Source organism: Myotis lucifugus, unplaced genomic scaffold (genome assembly GCF_000147115.1).
Source record: "Myotis lucifugus unplaced genomic scaffold, Myoluc2.0 scaffold_26, whole genome shotgun sequence".
Taxonomy (NCBI): Eukaryota; Metazoa; Chordata; class Mammalia; order Chiroptera; family Vespertilionidae; genus Myotis; species Myotis lucifugus.
The window spans coordinates 4,715,263-4,732,498 of record NW_005871074.1 but is presented as its reverse complement, the minus strand read 5'-3'; the positions used below and the strand labels follow the sequence as shown (position 1 = coordinate 4,732,498).

Below are 17,236 nucleotides of genomic sequence, written 5' to 3'. Positions count from 1 at the left end.
TGCTAGTGACCTCACACTACAACTAGGACGTTGTTCTCCGTGGTCCACCGTGGTCTCTCAGATGCGCCTGGCCATCTGCACTGAATAAGCAGCCCAGGTATTTGCACACCAGAGTGGCAGAGCCACCATCTAGTCAGCACCCTCGCCTCAGTTTTACAACTTTCCCCTCTGTCTGTAAGCCAGAGGCAATGTCTAGCATCAGAGCATCACTTAGGTCCTTTCAGTGTCTGAAATTGCTGTAGTAACTCTTCATTTGCTGGCTTCCTGCTAGATGGCAGTGTCTAATAGTGAATTAAATATACAATCTCAACTGTTACCATTATTATGGCTCATCTTTTATTCTTCAATTTTAAAAAGTAGTATGTTTTCAAGTTTTATCTTACAAACAACATTTCTGAAAAAATTCAAACTCTGGTTAAATTTAGGAAATTTAAAAAAAGTTTGAGAAACAATATCATGTTATTGATATGCAGACATTTTAACACACATTTAAATGCTTCCTAAATTTGAAATGTAAAGAGTTGATTTCAGCAAGAAATGCAATACCTAATTCAATTAACAGCATTCTGCAATAAGCGTTTGTTATAATTCCTGAACACGAGTTTTAAAAATTAAAAACAACTTTTTATATACAGTGTTTTTTCAGATACTTATTTCTTTGAGAATGAAATTTGTGTTTTCAAAAGTTGAATTACTAAAAAGGAGAACGAAGATCAAGTAATCCTAAACTTGTTCTATAGAAGTATTTGTTTTATATTTCCAGAAATCTTAGTTTATGTTGACACAAATTGTCTTGGTTGGTGTCTCTTTACTTGATCAATCTTTCTTCCTTGGAGAGTTTTGCTCCTGGACACCATTTACGGGATCAGAGAGCTTAATTTCAGGACGAGACCTGAGATCGTCTGGGCCAGCCCTTTGTCTGTAGGCGTGTGAAGTGTTAGCCTTGTTAGGTCAGTGTTATTTAATCGGGTCCTCATTCATGATTACTTCAATGATCAAAGCAGATGAGAGCTTTTGATTCAGATGGGCCAAATAGGACAATTGTAACAGGTAACCATAAGCCCTTATTGGAGAAAGAACAGCAACAAGGAGACCTTCGAAGGACAAAGATGAGAAAGAGTCCTGTTCCTGAGGAGCTGGCTCAGTTCTTCCCGATACGGAATCTTCAGTCTGTGCCCCTGTGTCTTTTAAAAAACCTAGGCCTTCTGAGTACTTCTCTTTGGAGCTTTATATCGGTCATTTTGTTTTGTTTGGGAGTATATTTTTATTTAGTTTCTATATGAAATAGATTCACTAATTGAGAGTGTATCAGCACTACATGATTTGAGTGCTTTGCTGTGTGTCTAGAATTTAAGAATAGCATCACCTTCAGTTCCGTAATAGAAATATGAAGGTGTTTGGGCTACAACTTCTGTCCCCCCATTAATCACCTGTTTTGTTTGAGTCACTGGCTGCCAGTACCCCTTTCTCTCCCATTATTCTCTAGTTGTCTTGCCTGAAATGTGTACTTGGCTGAAGAGGATGACCTTCCCAGATGGAAATCTGCAACTCAAAACACTGTTTACATAAAAATGAATGTTCAGCAAAATATGAAGTCCATTAAAAAAGAGTGAGGAACACATGAACACAAATAAATGGTGATAAAGAAAATTGGGTGAAAGTGGAAACCGTGGAACCATCATCACACGTTTGTCAGGTGCCCGAGGGACAGTTGCAGCACCAAGGAAGTCTGCAAAGGAACAAAGTCGTCTTTTTAATGTTCGACCATTAATCTGATAGGCACCCAATAAAGCAGCTTTAAAAGTGTCCTAAAATCCCCCAGCTTCCTGCATCTGTCTACTGCTGTAGTAGAAACAAGCACACGAGGATATGGATCTAGATCTCCCGGACTTGGTATTGGGGAGGAGTAAGGCTTCCCAAAGTGTGCAGCCTTGAAAGTCTTGGAGAATGGCTAGGGTAGTGAAAGAGGCATGGATGTAGGTAGGGACCAGAGCACACAACAGGAAGCTACATTCCAAGAATAGCAGGAACAAAGGGCATGTGTGGGGAAAGGAAAGGAAGCTAGAGAAGGGAAGAGGGGTCCAGGTAGTGTTGTTTTCTTTGTTTCAAACTATAAGGGAAAGTTTATTTAGAAAGTTACAGAGGCAAAAGAAGGGGCCCTGGGGGTTTGGGAGAGGGAAAGGTAAAGGTGAGGAGCCTGGGGAAGAAGAGGGGGAAGGGAAAGGGCTGCTGGGTGGGGAGCTTGCTGGTGTTATTTCCCAAACTAATGAGATTTATTCAAGATGTATCTTGAAATCTTGGGGAAGCCATTGAAGGATTTTAATCAGAGGAGAGATAGCCAATCTACACTACAGAAACAACTCCAGCTAAATGGAAAGTGCAAGGGGTCAGAGTGGTGGGAACGTCAGTTACCAGGCTTTTGGAGTAACCAAGTAGGAATAAATGATGAGTGTTAATGATGACAAGTAGACTTGAAGGGCAGTAGTTACAAAGTGCCTGGAGAGTTGTCCAAAGACTCTTAGACCTTCCCATCAAGCCTACCGCATCACCTGTCTTCCCCCGACGGCCACCATCCCAGGGGTGCTCTGAGGACTTATGCATCATAAATGAAAACATTTTGGGAGAGTCAAACCTACTTAAGAAATTATACTTTAGTGTGAATAATTTAAGTCTGGGAGTTAGATACATTCCTTCTAAAGACCACCTGGTAGAACCTTATGCTCAGTTAAGACAGTCTCTTCTTATCCCAACGGATTCAGCAGTAACTAGAGGGGAGAGATCAAAGGAGTCTCCTGAAAGCTCTGCCTCCTGCCTTACCTCTTTCCCCTGCCAGACACTGAAACTGCCAGGGCAGGAAAGCCCTTTGCATCGCCTGGGGGCGGTTTCTCATCTTACACCCAGGGGTGCAGGATCATCTCTCAGTCCCATTCTGAGACCCTTAACCTACACTTTGGACTAGCCCACATGGCTGAAATGTGAAGCTGGCATCCTCAGGTTGCTAATTCACTTTAAGATATTCAGTCTCTCTCTTCTGTGCATTTTAACTCAAAATAAAGTGGAGAAATGTAGAATTATTTTAGGGTGAAAGTGTTGCTGGTTTGGATGGAATAGCACTCGTAAGACAGGAGTAGTCACACTCAGCTCCAGACCCCTCTCTGGGCAGCAGATGGCCAGCCCCAGGCAGTGCACACCAGCTGCACACACAGTGCATGTCAGAAGCTTAGCTCCAGGTCAAGAGGGTTGGTGAGTGAGAACCGTTCACATGTTGTCTACCATGGGAGGCTGTCTGAGCAAACACACATCGCTCCATCCGGAAAGGAGTGCTCTGAGGCACCCTCTTGGAGGACTCGGATTCACCCCGCGTGCAGTGAGGAGACAGAAGGGAGCTCTCCTCTGGGGGCCCCATTGCATTGGAGCTTGCTGGCCTTCACGGTGCTCTTTGCAAGCCCATCTGTCTCACCAGTTGGGGGATTGCTGACTTGATGACAAGCTCCTGGGGAATTAATACCATATATTAGATTGATATGCCTCAAGGCCTGGTTCATGGCTGCATGCTGTCAATCATAATTCCATCTCCACTAGCTGGCTCTGTTCTTTAGAAATGGGCATTTAACCACAGCTTGGTCCCTGAGACCCTGCTGTATTTTCGGATTTGGGTATATAACTGCAATTGAGGGTCTTTGGGTGGAAGGGACTTTGTAACCTTAAATTCTTCTGTCATAGTTCATACAGCCATGTAAAGACTTTAGAAGCCCCTAGGCTAGCCCTGAGCTGTAAAAATATCCCAGGCTACATCCTCACATTTTCTCTCCATCTTTTGTTTTCCCGTATTCCTGACTCTTGTGTACTCTTAACAGACTGACACTGTTTTTCCTCTTTCTTTTCCACTGATCTCGCAATCAGGTGACCTGATTTCTAGACCCACTTCAACCTTTAAGAGCTATGATCTTGGTCAAATCACTTAAACTCGCCAAGACTTGGTGTCCTTATTTGTGGGAACTGAGAATATACCCACCTTGCCTGCTTTATAAGATGGCCATCAGTAAGGTTGAGGGGAGTGATATATCTAAAAATCTTTAAAAAATGATACAGTTTTATACCCACTTATGGTGGTAATGTTATTTCATTACCTAATCTAGGTTACATTAATTGTGGCTATAATAAGCTGCTTTTGCATAAAAAAATGATAATTTGATATTTCTGCTATGAGGGAAATAATGATAGTTAGCTATGAAGAAACAGAGGCTTAGAAAGATTTAGTGACTTGTCCAAATTTATATTATGTAAAATGACAGAGCCAGGATTGGAACCCAAAGGCTAGCTCCATGTTCTATGTAGTTAATAGCTAGTAAGGCCTACTGAGTAGAAGGAGAGGTGCTTTTCAGGTTCTTACAGATTTTTATTACTTTTTTCTTTGGTATACCAACTGACAGCTATTCTACGTAGGTTTTTTGTTTGTTTGTTTTTCCTCTGTGATTCAGGCAGATAATCTGTGAGTGTTGGCATTATCTGGTAGGAATTTTATAGTCTTAGTGTTGAGAACTTCAGAGTCTGACTGATTTCCGGTTGTAGTACTTATAAAGGTTAATCTTGGGCAAGTTACTTTACTTCCTTCAAATTCCATTTCACCCTTAAAAGTGAGGAAAGTCATTGCTTCTTCATGGAGTTGAGAGGATTGAATAAGCTCACCCATGCTGGGTATCTAGGAAGGGCCTTACTCATAATAGGTCACTCAACAGATAGTTGCAATCTCTTTCTTGGCAAAGTGAGTATTGCTCCTTTGATGTTCCTATTGATTGGGAAGAAACATATTTTACATGAATTCAACTTCATTTTCCACTGTGGGAACCACACCAGGTCCCCGGATGGTCAAGGCCAATGGGAGTACAGAGGCCTTGTTATCAATACATCAGAATGGCCAAAGGCCGCTCTGGGCATGAGCCAAATCTGAAAGTCCAAGAACTCTGAGCCTGGGAATCTTAATCAGGCCAAGATACCATGAGTGGGTGCAACACATGTTACACTGTGCTCTTCAGTAGCCACTATGATGGATGTAACTATTGGCATGAAGCCTTCTTTGTCCAAATAGTGTAAAAGTAGGTTACTGACCAGCTAGTAGGCTGGAGTATGGAGAGACAGCAGCTCGGATGGAGTGTGAAGAAGTCTGCTAGAGAGAGCAGCAGGGCAGGAGAGACAGGAGAAGCTCCTCAGCCAGAGAGCTCAGGTACTGCTACGATGTAAGGTGGTGAGTCTAGACTCCAGGGGCAGCGTGCGGCTGCTCAGATAATAGCTGTGGGTACAGAGACTGATGTTGCTTTATGGGAGAGATATGTATTTACCAGCCGGTGTCCGGCTGCCTGCCTGTATAGACTTTGCTGTAGGGTCTGTTCTTGTCTGATGGCTATGTGACCACTGGCTTCTGCAATAAAGACTCATTCTTATACACCCACAACCAATCATGCCTTCTCCGTCTGCCCCGCCGCTGAGAATTGAGCTGTGTCTAGTGAGCAGAAGATAAAGAAGGAACTTGGACTAAGTTCCTAACAGTTGTTCAGTAGGCAGTGTTCGAGAAGGACCTGCACTGGTGTAGTCCGATAGGAGAATTGAGAAGAATACATGGAGCCAGAGCCTGTCAGACCAGCAGAGCTGTACAGTGCTCTTGCTGCTGGCTCCAACATCCACTTAAAGATATAATAATAAAAATTATAATAGTATTTAAAAATAAGGTAGCGAAGTTATTGGACATTTGTGTACCAGACGGTGAAGCAAGTGTTTTAGCAGTCTTATATAAAATTGGCACAGTAACTCTTGGATTAGGTAGCGTTATTATCTACGTTTTGTAAATTCAGTCATGGAGAGGCTAGGTTAAACTGGCTGGGGAGGTGAGATTTGGATCCCCACAGACTGACTCTCGAGTTCATTTTCTTAGTCACTGTGGGTCGCAGGAATTCCATGGATGAAAGAAGAAAAATGTACTTTTCACAATTTCTTAGACGAAGTCATTTTGTTGCTAAGAGGAAAAAAAATATTGGACTTAAAAGTAAATCAAGGTAGATCCACATACCTTTAAGACCAAAGTTTTTAACCTGAATTCCACATCATTTTTAGGTTCCTAATTATATGTTTAATTTTATAGCTGAGAAATATACAATCAAACCTACTTTTTTTTTTTAGCAATGCTCTATAGTTTAGAAGCAGTGGTTCTCAACCTTCTGGCCCTTTAAATACAGTTCCTCATGTTGTGACCCAACCATAAAATTATTTTCGTTGCTACTTCATAACTGTAATGTTGCTACTGTTATGAATCGTAATGTAAATATCTGATATGCAGGATGGTCTTAGGCGACCCCTGTGAAAGGGTCGTTCGACCGACAAAGGTTGAGAACCGCTGGTCTAGAGGAAGAGCGATCCTTGCTCTGTTCTGAACTCCACAGTGTCACTTGCCCAAGGCATTTGACTTATAGAACCCTGGGCATAAAATGTGTTCTGTGGGACTTAGTTCATTTCTAAAACTTTTGAAAAGATTATCCATTTCAGATAGATGAAAATCTTATTTCAAAGCTTCCAGAGACTCACATTGCCCACATAACCCACTGCTTTATTACATGTACCATTAAAGATGAAACACATAAATCAATAGTCATAATTCTTTATGTTGTGGCTGAAGTTATTTTCCTTGGGAGGAGTTGGGGGCCAATGGATCATTATCTATTTTTGATCAAAGCCTGAACTTTTATTTATTTTTTCTTCCTAATTTTTATAGGAGTGGGTGGATAGTCCTTAGGACTGATAATTTCGACTCCACTTCTCTCCTCCTTTGAAACCTAGATAGGAGGAAGGGATTACATGTAAATGGCTTCCGGAATTCAACCTTGTGGAGGAAGAGAAAATGAAGTGGAAACAGAATTTCAGACTCGAGACCTGGTTGTAGACCTGTCACTGTGCTCCAATGGGCTGTATGACCTTGAGCAAGTCACTTCACCTCTCTGGTTTTGGTCTCCTTATCTATGAGTGAGGACTTCATGATTTCAAAGGTTCCTTTTAAAGTTTTGGGTTTTTACATGATAACCCTGAAAGACTACATTTATTAAGTCTGCACTATGGCTAAAAGATGATTCGTTTATTACAGAGTTTTTTTGATGCCTTCTGGTCTGAAGAATCTCCAGCTGCTCTGATGATAGCTGAAGAAGACTGCATGCTGTTCCCTCTCAATGCCAAGCCAGGCCCACTTGGAACCTCTGATCTCAGTCCGTCATGGAGACCAGGTCCCAGCAGGAATGGCAGTGGAGGAAATTGACACCCAGATGGTTCCTCCACATGAAATGGTCTCAGGCTGTGGGCCGACGAGAGAACACCTGGTAACCAGGCTCGCCCTCTGTCAGTCCACCCAGGGCAGGGCAGCATGGTGCGGATTCAGAGGAGGAAGCTTTTGGCATCTTGCCTGTGCATCACAGCGACCATCTTTCTGCTTGTCACACTCCAGGTACCCAGAATTTGGGTTGTGCAGTGTTGATTCCTGGACCTTTGCCACCATTTCTACTCTGCATTAAAGATATATATATCTTTATTTTTTAAATTTTACTTACTTTTTAATTGCAGAAATAATTATTGAATACATTTGGAGCATTTTGAAGTGAATCTAGGACATCATATCACTTCCCCTGGATTTACTTTAGTATGATTCCCTAATGATGGTAACCTTTAAAAATTCAGAATAACTGTATGACTGTTGTCATACCCAACAAAAATTTACAATAATTACTCAGTACCATCTGTATCCCATGCTGTGTTAAATCTTTCCTGATTATCTCAAAAAAGTTTTTTTTCTAAATATATTTTTATTGATTTCAGAGAGGAAGGGAGAGGGAGAGAGAGATAGAAACATCAATGATGAGAGAGAATCATTGATTGGCTGCCTCCTGCATTCCCCCTACTGGGGATTGAGCACGCAATGCGAGCATGTGCCTTGACCGGTATCGAACCCAGGACCCTTCAGTCCACAGGCCGCTGCTCTATCCACGGAGCCAAACTGGCTAGGGCATCAAAAAAGTTTTTTTTTTAATAATGGGTTAGTTTGAATGTGAGGTAAACAAATCCCACACATGGCATTTAGTTGGTGTGTTGCAGGTTTTGTGTGTAATTTTTCCTATACAGGTTTCTTTTGCTCCACCTTTGATTTCATGTCATGGATTTGTTGAAGGAACTGGGTCTTTTGTCCTTTTGAATTTCCCAGATTTTGGATTTGGCTGATTTTGTTCTCATGATTTTCTGTAATATGTTCCTCTATCCCCCATGTTTTCTACCACCTGATAGTGATAAAAGCTGTTTGGCAGAAAAATCTCTCCTTAAAGCAATCCTTATTATTTGAAAATAAACTTATACTTCACATTATAGACACTGATGAGAAACAGAGAAAAATTTGTCTTAGGAGCTATATCCATGGCTTTCTATAAGTCATTAAGTTGTTGGTTGTACATTCGAAGTGAAGGTTGGGTGAAAATATAGTTTCTGGCTATGAGTCAACTCTGCTCCATCAAGCTCCTGGGAAAGAGGCGCATTATTATGTTACTAGGGGCTCAGTGCACAAATTCGTGCACCTTGAAAGGAACTGTGGGCCAAGAGGCTGTGGTGGGCACAGGGGCGAGTCTCGGTCCATCCTCCATGTCCCTGCTCAGCCCCTCCCACCATGGCCCCTGGTCCCCTGTCTGCCAGCAGCCCCACTCCTGCCGCTGCTGCTCCCATGCGCTGACGGCTGATGGTGCAGAGTGATTGAGGCTGGCACCATCAGCGGGTGCAAGCTGCGGCTGCTGCCCCAATTGCCCCTCAGGAACAGGGGGAGGTGGAGAACCCTCATTTGTTATGATTTAATAAATCATAAAAACCAATGATTTATTAAAGCCAGTATCATTTTTTTCTCCTTTTGGAATACTACTTCTACTGAACACTACTTGGTGTTCACTCAGTGACTCTTAACATTTTTTTGGTTATTGCATCCCTCAGAGAATCCAGTGGAAGTCATGGACCCTCCCCAGGGAGTTACAAACTCTATATAACATCTGTGGGCATAAAGAAGGTGTCACCCTTGACTGCTGAGAGTGAGAGGGCAACGCAGGTCATGTCCTCTCTGATATCTATAATAATAAAAGTGTAATATGCTAATTAGACTGGACTAACTTCCGGGCAACCTTCCAGACCAAGCCGCAGCAGCGGGGGCCGAGCTCCTTGCATGAATTTCATGCATCGGGCCTCTAGTATTTTTATAATGCTCTATCAATATCAATATCACACCTTAAAATTTGATGAAACGGCAGCACTTTTGGAGAGCAACTATTCCACTTATTCCACTCTGCCCACCTGCCCTTCACATTACTGTTACTGATGGCCTAGCTGTCCGGTGATCCAGACTATCTGAAATAAACACAAACTTGTTTTTACATAGGAGGGAGCCCAGTGCTCATGGTCTACTTCACTATCCAGATGCCATGGTGGGTATCATTAGACATATATGACCCAAGTTATGATACATTTAGTTGTGACACATAATAATGAAAAACCATTTGGAAATTTAACTCATGTTCCCTAGAATGTCATCTTCAGTCATAGCCAGGTAATAGCCCTGACTCTCATAGATTTCATTGAGACAAAAGTAACTACATTTGCCTATGAAATCCCTAGAATGTCATCTTCAGTCATAGCCAGGTAATAGCCCTGACTCTCATAGATTTCATTGAGACAAAAGTAACTACATATGCCTATGAAATAGAGGAGAAACGTATCTGCTATGTGTTCAGAAGGACTAAGCAGCCTTGTTGGTGGATATTTTGGAGCCTAGGTCCTTGCCCTAATCCCTGGAACCTGAGAATATGTTACCTTGCAAAGTGGACTTTGTGGATGGGATTAAGGTGACACATCTTGAGAGGAGGAGATTATCCTGAATTATCTGTGTGGGCCCATTGAGAACCTTGCGTGGCTGTGCTCAGAGAAAGATGTGATAACAGAAGGAGTGTCAGAGAGAGGCAACATTGCTGGCACTGAAGGTGGAGAAAGGGGGCTGTGAACCCAGAATTGTGAGTGGCTCTAAAAGATAGGAAACCCAGAAAATGGATCCCTTCTTCCCTCGAGTTCCTAGAAAGGAACATCGTACGTAGCCTTGCTGATGCCTTGGTTAGCCCAGTGAGACTGGTTTCAGACTTCTGACCTCCAGAACGATATGATAATTAATGTGCATTGTTTTAAGTGGCTGTTTGTGGTAATTTGTTACAGCAGCAATAGAACCCTAATAAAGGGTCTACATCATCAAGATGGAATGGGAGACGTGCAAAAGGAAAGTAAATGGTCTAACTCTGGTAATAACTGTTTCCTCTTTTAGGTAGTAGTTGAGCTGGGAAAATTTGAAAGGAAGAAGTTTAAAAGCTCCAATTTGCAAGATGGGCATGCAAAAATGGAGGAAGAGCCTACACAACTCTACCCTTTCCCTAAGAAAGATGCTCTGATCCTGAATAGGAAGAAAACGTTGGAAACTGATAGCTACCCCATCATGCTCTGGTGGTCCCCACTGACTGGGGAAACTGGCAGGGTGGGCCAGTGCGGAGAAGATGCTTGCTTCTTCACCATCAACCGGACCTATCTACATCATCCCATGACCAGAGCGTTCCTCTTCTATGGTAAGTGGGGCTTTTGCCTTTCTGCCTTTGTTTGTTTCTCTAAAGCTGCACGACTGCTTACTTTCCAAAGAAGAGATGGTGGAATCCCCTAGAAAACACTTCAGTATGCCTGATTTCCTTTGCATTGGCTCTGTGGAAGGCCTGTGCATTTAGCAAATATGATAAATAAATAAGCTTGACCAGTATGGAGGTGGTTGGCTGGGCCACAGGTATTGATGGAGGAGAAGAGATGTTTTTTCTCACCTTTCACAGTTGGGTCCTATGCTTACTGAATTTACTATTTAGGGAGTTGGGTGGATAATATTGCTGATAGCAATTCAGAATGTCACATGATAATTGCCAAGAGATTTTGATGACCATAACAGATGTTTAATTGGGCATAAGCTAAGCCCAGTGTTCTTTATTTCATTGGTCAGATTAATCAGGAATAAAAATAAAAAGGTCACTCAGCATCAGATTTCAAGAGCAAGTTGGTGTTCACCCCTCTTTAGGTTGATTATATGTCATGCTGGGATGGAAGGGCAACCACACCCAGCTAGGAGGAGTTAGTAAGATGCCGGCAGCCTTTAGGAACACAGGGCTCCTCGGTGATGAGTGGGAGGGAAAGGCTTCCTAAGACCTTCATAAAAAAGGAAATTTGCAGTGGGCCTTGAGGGATAATGGAATTGGATTACATTGCGGTTGGAGGATATTTCAGTATGAAGAGCATGAATGGGAGCATGAGGGTAGAAATTTATGGTTGATACATGAAGTACAGTAAGGCTATAGCATAGTTTTGTGTAAGAGAGAGATATAAAGATTGAAGAATAGATTGGGGCCACAGCATGGGGAACCTCAAATGTTGGCTTAAAATTTTGTATCAAATTAGGGGATGGTATCAGGGAGCCACAGAAAGTTGATTGGCCTTTTAAAAACTAACCCAAAATAACATCTGTGAACCATTCTGATTCTCCTCCATTAAATGCAGCCTCTCTTCTCTAAATGGCCATAGAGTATTTTATATCTCTCTTATGTCACTAAATTAAGCAGCTACAATATGCCAGGCACAATGCCAATCACAAATAAGGTAACTACGGCTTTGGTTTTGCCCGTATGACCTTTTCTTCCCCAGTAGCATATAAAGTTCTCGAAGGTAGGGAAACATCAATTCATCTTAGTACCTCCCCTGCTTCCTATATCTAGCATAGTGCCTTGTACATGGTAGGTACTCAGGAAGTCTTCATAGAGACTTAGAGCCATAAAGAACCTGAGAGAGTCTAAACTCCTCTTTGTAAAGGTGAGAAATCCAAGGCTCAGGAAGGTTAGGGATGTGCTGGGACTATGTAGGAGTTAGCAGCAGAGTTGCACAGAGAACCAAGGTTCCCTGACACCTGATAATATATTTGAATGTACTCTCATGAGTATAATTAAACCTGGACATTTGGATTTTGGAATTGCTTAGGGTGTATGGATTTTTTTAAAAACAGACTGAATTAGAAATTCAGTTCATTAATAAGATCTGTTGAGCAAAACAGAATGAAGACAACACACTTTTCTTTTTTTTTCTTTTCTTTTTCTTTTTTTTGGCATGCCATTTTTTTTTATTGCTAAAAGTATTACAAAGGGTATTACATATGTGTCCTTCCCCCCCCCCCCCGCCCTTGACAATCCCCTGGCCTCCCTTACCCCCCAGTGTCTTATGTCCATTAGTTATGCTTATATGCATGCATACAAGCCCTTCGGTTGATCTCTTACTCCCCTCCCTCCTGCCCCCCAACCCTCCCTGGCCTTCCCGCTGCAGTTTGACAATCAGTTTGAGGCAGCTCTGCCTCTGTATCTATTATTGTTCAAAAGTTTGTAATGGTCTTTATTATCCATGAATGAGTGAGATCACGTGGTATTTTTCCTTCATTGACTGGCTTATTTCACTTAGCATAATGCTCTCCAGTTCCATTCATGCTGTTGCAAATGGTAAGAGTTCCTTCTTTCTTACAGCAGCATAGTATTCCATTGTGTAGATGTACCACAGTTTTCTAATCCATTCATCTACTGATGGGCACTTAGGCTGTTTCCAGATCTTAGCTATGGTGAATTGTGCTGCTATGAACATATGGGTGCACATATCCTTTCTGATTGGTGTTTCTGGTTTCTTGGGATATATTCCTAGAAGTGGGATCACAGGGTCAAATGGGAGTTCCATTTCCAGTTTTTTGAGGAAACTCCATACTGTCTTCCATAGTGGCTGCACCAGTCTGCATTCCCACCAGCAGTGCACAAGTGTTCCTTTTTCTCCACATCCTCTCCAGCACTTGTCGTTTGTTGATTTGTTGATGATAGCCAGCCTGACAGGTGTGAGATGGTACCTCATTGTTGTTTTGATTTGCATCTCTCGGATGATTAGTGACTTTGAGCATGTTTTCATATGTCTCTTGGCTTTCTGAATGTCCTCTTTTGAAAGGTGTCTATTTAGATCCTTTGCCCATTTTTTGATTGGATTGTTTATCTTCTTTTTGTTAAGTTGTATGAGTTCCCTATAAATTTTGGAGATTAGGCCCTTATCAGATATGACGTTGGCAAATATGTTTTCCCACGCAGTGGGTTTTCTTGTTGTTTTGTTGATGGTTTCTTTTGCTGTGCAGAAGCTTTTTATTTTGATGTAGTCCCATTTGTTCATTTTCTCTTTAGTTTCAACTGCCCTAGGAGCTGTATCAGTGAAGAAATTGCTTCGGCATATGTCTGAGATTTTGTTGCCTTTGGATTCTTCTAGAATTTTTATGGTTTCCTGTCGTACATTTAAGTCCTTTATCCATTTTGAGTTTATTCTTGTGTATGGTGTAAGTTGGTGGACAACACACTTTTCTGGCTGAGGGTTCCAAATTCTAATTACTGGTAAGTAGGTCACTTAAAACTGCAAATGGGCCTTTGGTGCTGCAGGATTGAAAAAGAAAAGGCAGGGAAAATGATTCAGGTGTCAAAAGCTGACCTAATTAAGGGAAACGGAAACCCCAGAGGATTATGTGACTTTGAAGCTTTTGTGAACCAAAATATTTTTTTAGTTTGTTTGTTTTCTTTGCAGCCTACTTTCTTTTCCTTCTTCCTAGCGATGATTCATTTACTTAATAGAAACACATCTGGAGGTCATAAGGACTTTCCCCAGTGAAATATGATGAATGCTGAGTCTGGTTTGAGCCATTTGTGAAATGCAAGGCTTTACCTACATTAACAATTCCCTCAAACAAAAATTAAGCAGTCACAAGTGAATAAATTATTTTTTAAACCAAAAGCCCATAGAGTTACCAAAGTTAGTGTTAGTCACGGTCACTGTTGTGATTTCAAAACACAACTCTGTTTTTAAACAGTTCTCTTGAAATGTGTGTACCATGGAGGGGTTGGAGTATTTTTGATAAGAATGAATGGTTAGGGCAGGGAACTGCTTATGTTTTAGGTGAGCTTCTAATTAGGAATTTTAGTAAATACTAGAGGCCCAGTGCATGAAATTCGTGCATGGGTAGGGTCCTTAGACCTGGCCGGCGATCAGGACCATCTGTGGGGTGACTGGCGGGGCGATTGGGGGGGCCCCCACTCGCACCCACCTTGACTGGCCTGGGGCCTGCGGGCTGGGGGCAGCTTCTGCGTTGAGCATCTGCCCCCTGGTGGTCAGTGTGTGTCATAGCGATTGATCGTTCCGCTGGTCATTCCACCGTTCAGTCAGTTTGCATGTTAGACTTTTATTATATAGGATAGGCTCACAGAGAGAAAGAAGTAAAGTAGCTACTGAAATATGTTACTTCCTTAGAATATAGGTCATGAAGACGAAGGACATTGGCTGGTCTTTCTCAAGGGACGATTACAAAACAGAGCCATAGGACTGGATCCTACCGTACGACTGGATCCTACGTAATTGGTGGGAGTCCTAGCAGCCCCACCCCTAGGAGCAGCCTCCTTGCTCCCCCTTTCTTGAATGTAATCTCATTTGCTTTTCAAAATAGCTCTTATAGTTACGAATTACATCTATTTTGATGAAGAAGAAATTAAGGCATAGAGGTAAAGGGCTTGTTCTAGGTCACTTACTTGGGTGGCAGGAGCCAGAAATTTCTCCTAATGGGAAAGTATGAGATAATACAGCCCAAATTATATTTTCAACCTTGGAGAAGACAGCGTAAAGGAATGATCAGCAATGAGTAGTATCATTCTGGAGGACTACTTGGAGGACATGAGTTATGGGGAAGGTTTTTAGAAAAGAGATTGTGGATACAAGAGGAGAGTGTGGACACAGAAGGGTCATGAGCAGAGCAACAGAAATCAGCATTGTAGCAAACTCTGTGGCCTGACATGTTAATGAACAAGGTACTCTGGTTTTGAAAGGTCTGCTGAGTGATAAAGATACACACTGTCTATGGATTACCAGTTCTCAGAGACTTGTAATAAAATACATTTAGAACAAGTGATAGCAAGCACAATAGACACTTCCTTTGTTTCAGAGGACACTTGGGGATTTCTGTGTTTGAGGGCGATCATGTGTAATTAAAAAGAGAGGGATGTAGGAGTGGGAGCCCAGCTGTTTGGACATGGCCTCTCAAGGGTCAGTCCTCTGGCGGAATCCTCATCCCTCAATGTCTCAGATCACCAAGCATTAGTCAGACTAATGAACTGAATGATGTCGATCTAAATAGGAGATTCGTGCTTACGCCAAGAAGTTGACTTACTAGTGCATCTTCACAGTAGCAGGAGTCTTACTGTTCATTATTCAGGGTACCTCTTCCCCAACACCAAGTTGGTTAAAAAATGGAGTGAGAATCATAAGGTTGTTTAGTAACCTTAGAATTATTACAGTAAATATTTTGATGGTCTGGAGGAGATAGCTTGATTAGCTTCCTCTGTCCCCAACAGATTATAATAATGATCACTGTCATTATCAGTACCTACTCTGCCAGGCACTCGAGACACTCTCCATGTATTCTCTTATCTAAACAATCACAATACTGTGTATTACCCTAGAGATGAGGAAACAGGCCCAGATAATAGCATGCACCCAAACCTGATTCTACAACCCATGGTCTGTTTATCAATGTCTTAACCCACTGTCTACACCAGAGGCTGTAAGCCTGCATCTTTTGGAGATGCTAGATAAATAGTGACTCCTGTTACTCATCTCTCCCTCTTCCAGGCTTCATGCAGGCATTTACTAGTACTCTTTTGTTTACTCATTCATTTTAGACATTTCATTTGTTCGTTCATTCAGTCATCCATTCATTCATGGCCCATATGATGAATAAGCATGATGGATGGGATGAAATAAACACACAGAGGTTTGAAAACAAAACAAAATAAATTTTCGCAAAATAAAATGTGACTCTAATGCACTGGTTTGGTGTAGCAGTAAATAATTATACTTGTAATAATGAAAGTACTGGCTATTCACTTAATCAAAAGTGGATGAGGAAGGAAGACAAATATGTGTGGGGAGAGGGTGGTAGAGGAGAGTTAAATCTACATCTTCCATAGCAGCAAGACAATAGCTATTATCTAACAGTGAAAAACCAAGAAATAGCATGGTAAGCATGTTATTTAGATGTATTTGAAGTGCACGTACAGAAGAAAACACGTGAAGGAATGGGAGTAAGTGACTCTGGCATATGGAGATAGGGTGTGGGTGGGCAGGGCACTGCTCTCCTGTGTCATTGGCCAGATAAAATGATTTCACTTTTCAAGTTACAAGCAGTATTAACATGATATAAATAACAATTTAATTAACAAAGACATTTTGTCTGAGGGACAGTTAAGTACAAAGACAGTAAGCACAGTTATTAATAAGTTATCCAATTTCCAGACCTCTTTGCTTTATCAAGATCCCTTTTGGGAGAGTGTTAAGTATACAAAGACATTAATATTTCTTTTAGCTAAGGTACTCATTTCCTTCTATGAAAAAATTATATATTAATATTACTTGATTTTAAGTCATTCCAGGTAAAAAATAAATCAACTGAATTTTACTAGATTTAGTTTGATATAAGGACAAAGGCTTTATAGTAAGCCTCATAGTGTTTGATTTTAAGGGTTGTTCAGTCATGGCTGAGAATTCTCTTAGTTTTGTTTCTTTTCTTTTCTTTTCTTTTCCATTACCATTTATCCCCCCTATAAGCTTTGTTTCTGACTCACCTTCTCCCATCTTTTTTAACCCTCTCTGTTCTTCAATGGTATGTGATAATATAAAGTTTAAAGGAAGAGCAAAAGTGGCTGAAAATCTGAAAGCATTTCTCAGGTGAACCTTAAAAATATGAGAGGATCCCAGCCGGTGTGGCTCAGTGATTGAGCATTGACCTATGAACCAGAAGGTCACGGGTTTGATTCCCGGTCAGGGTACATACCCAGGTTGCAGGCTCAATCCCCAGAGTGGGACTTGTAGGAGGCAGCCAATCAATGATTCTTTCTCATCATTGATGTTTCTATCTCTCTCTCCCTCTCCCTTCCTCTCTGAAATCAATAAAAATATATTAAAAAAAATCTGAGAGGAAGCGCAGGAGTGACCAGTGCCAGAAATCAGGCTCTTTCCTTCTGGCTGGCACTGGGAGGCAGTGACAGGCTTCATTACT

General features: G+C 41.6%; 1 protein-coding gene across 1 annotated transcript in view; it reads left to right on the top strand.

Moving 5' to 3' along the window:
• The window catches only part of FUT10 (fucosyltransferase 10), a 68,488-nt gene that overhangs the window by 3,297 nt on the left and 47,955 nt on the right, over nucleotides 1–17,236 (top strand). The window contains exons 4-5 of the mRNA XM_014453604.2: nucleotides 7,130–7,483; nucleotides 10,370–10,664. Coding sequence (XP_014309090.1) covers nucleotides 7,403–7,483; nucleotides 10,370–10,664 — 376 coding nt within the window. The 5' untranslated portion in view covers nucleotides 7,130–7,402. The remainder of the gene's footprint in view (nucleotides 1–7,129; nucleotides 7,484–10,369; nucleotides 10,665–17,236) is intronic.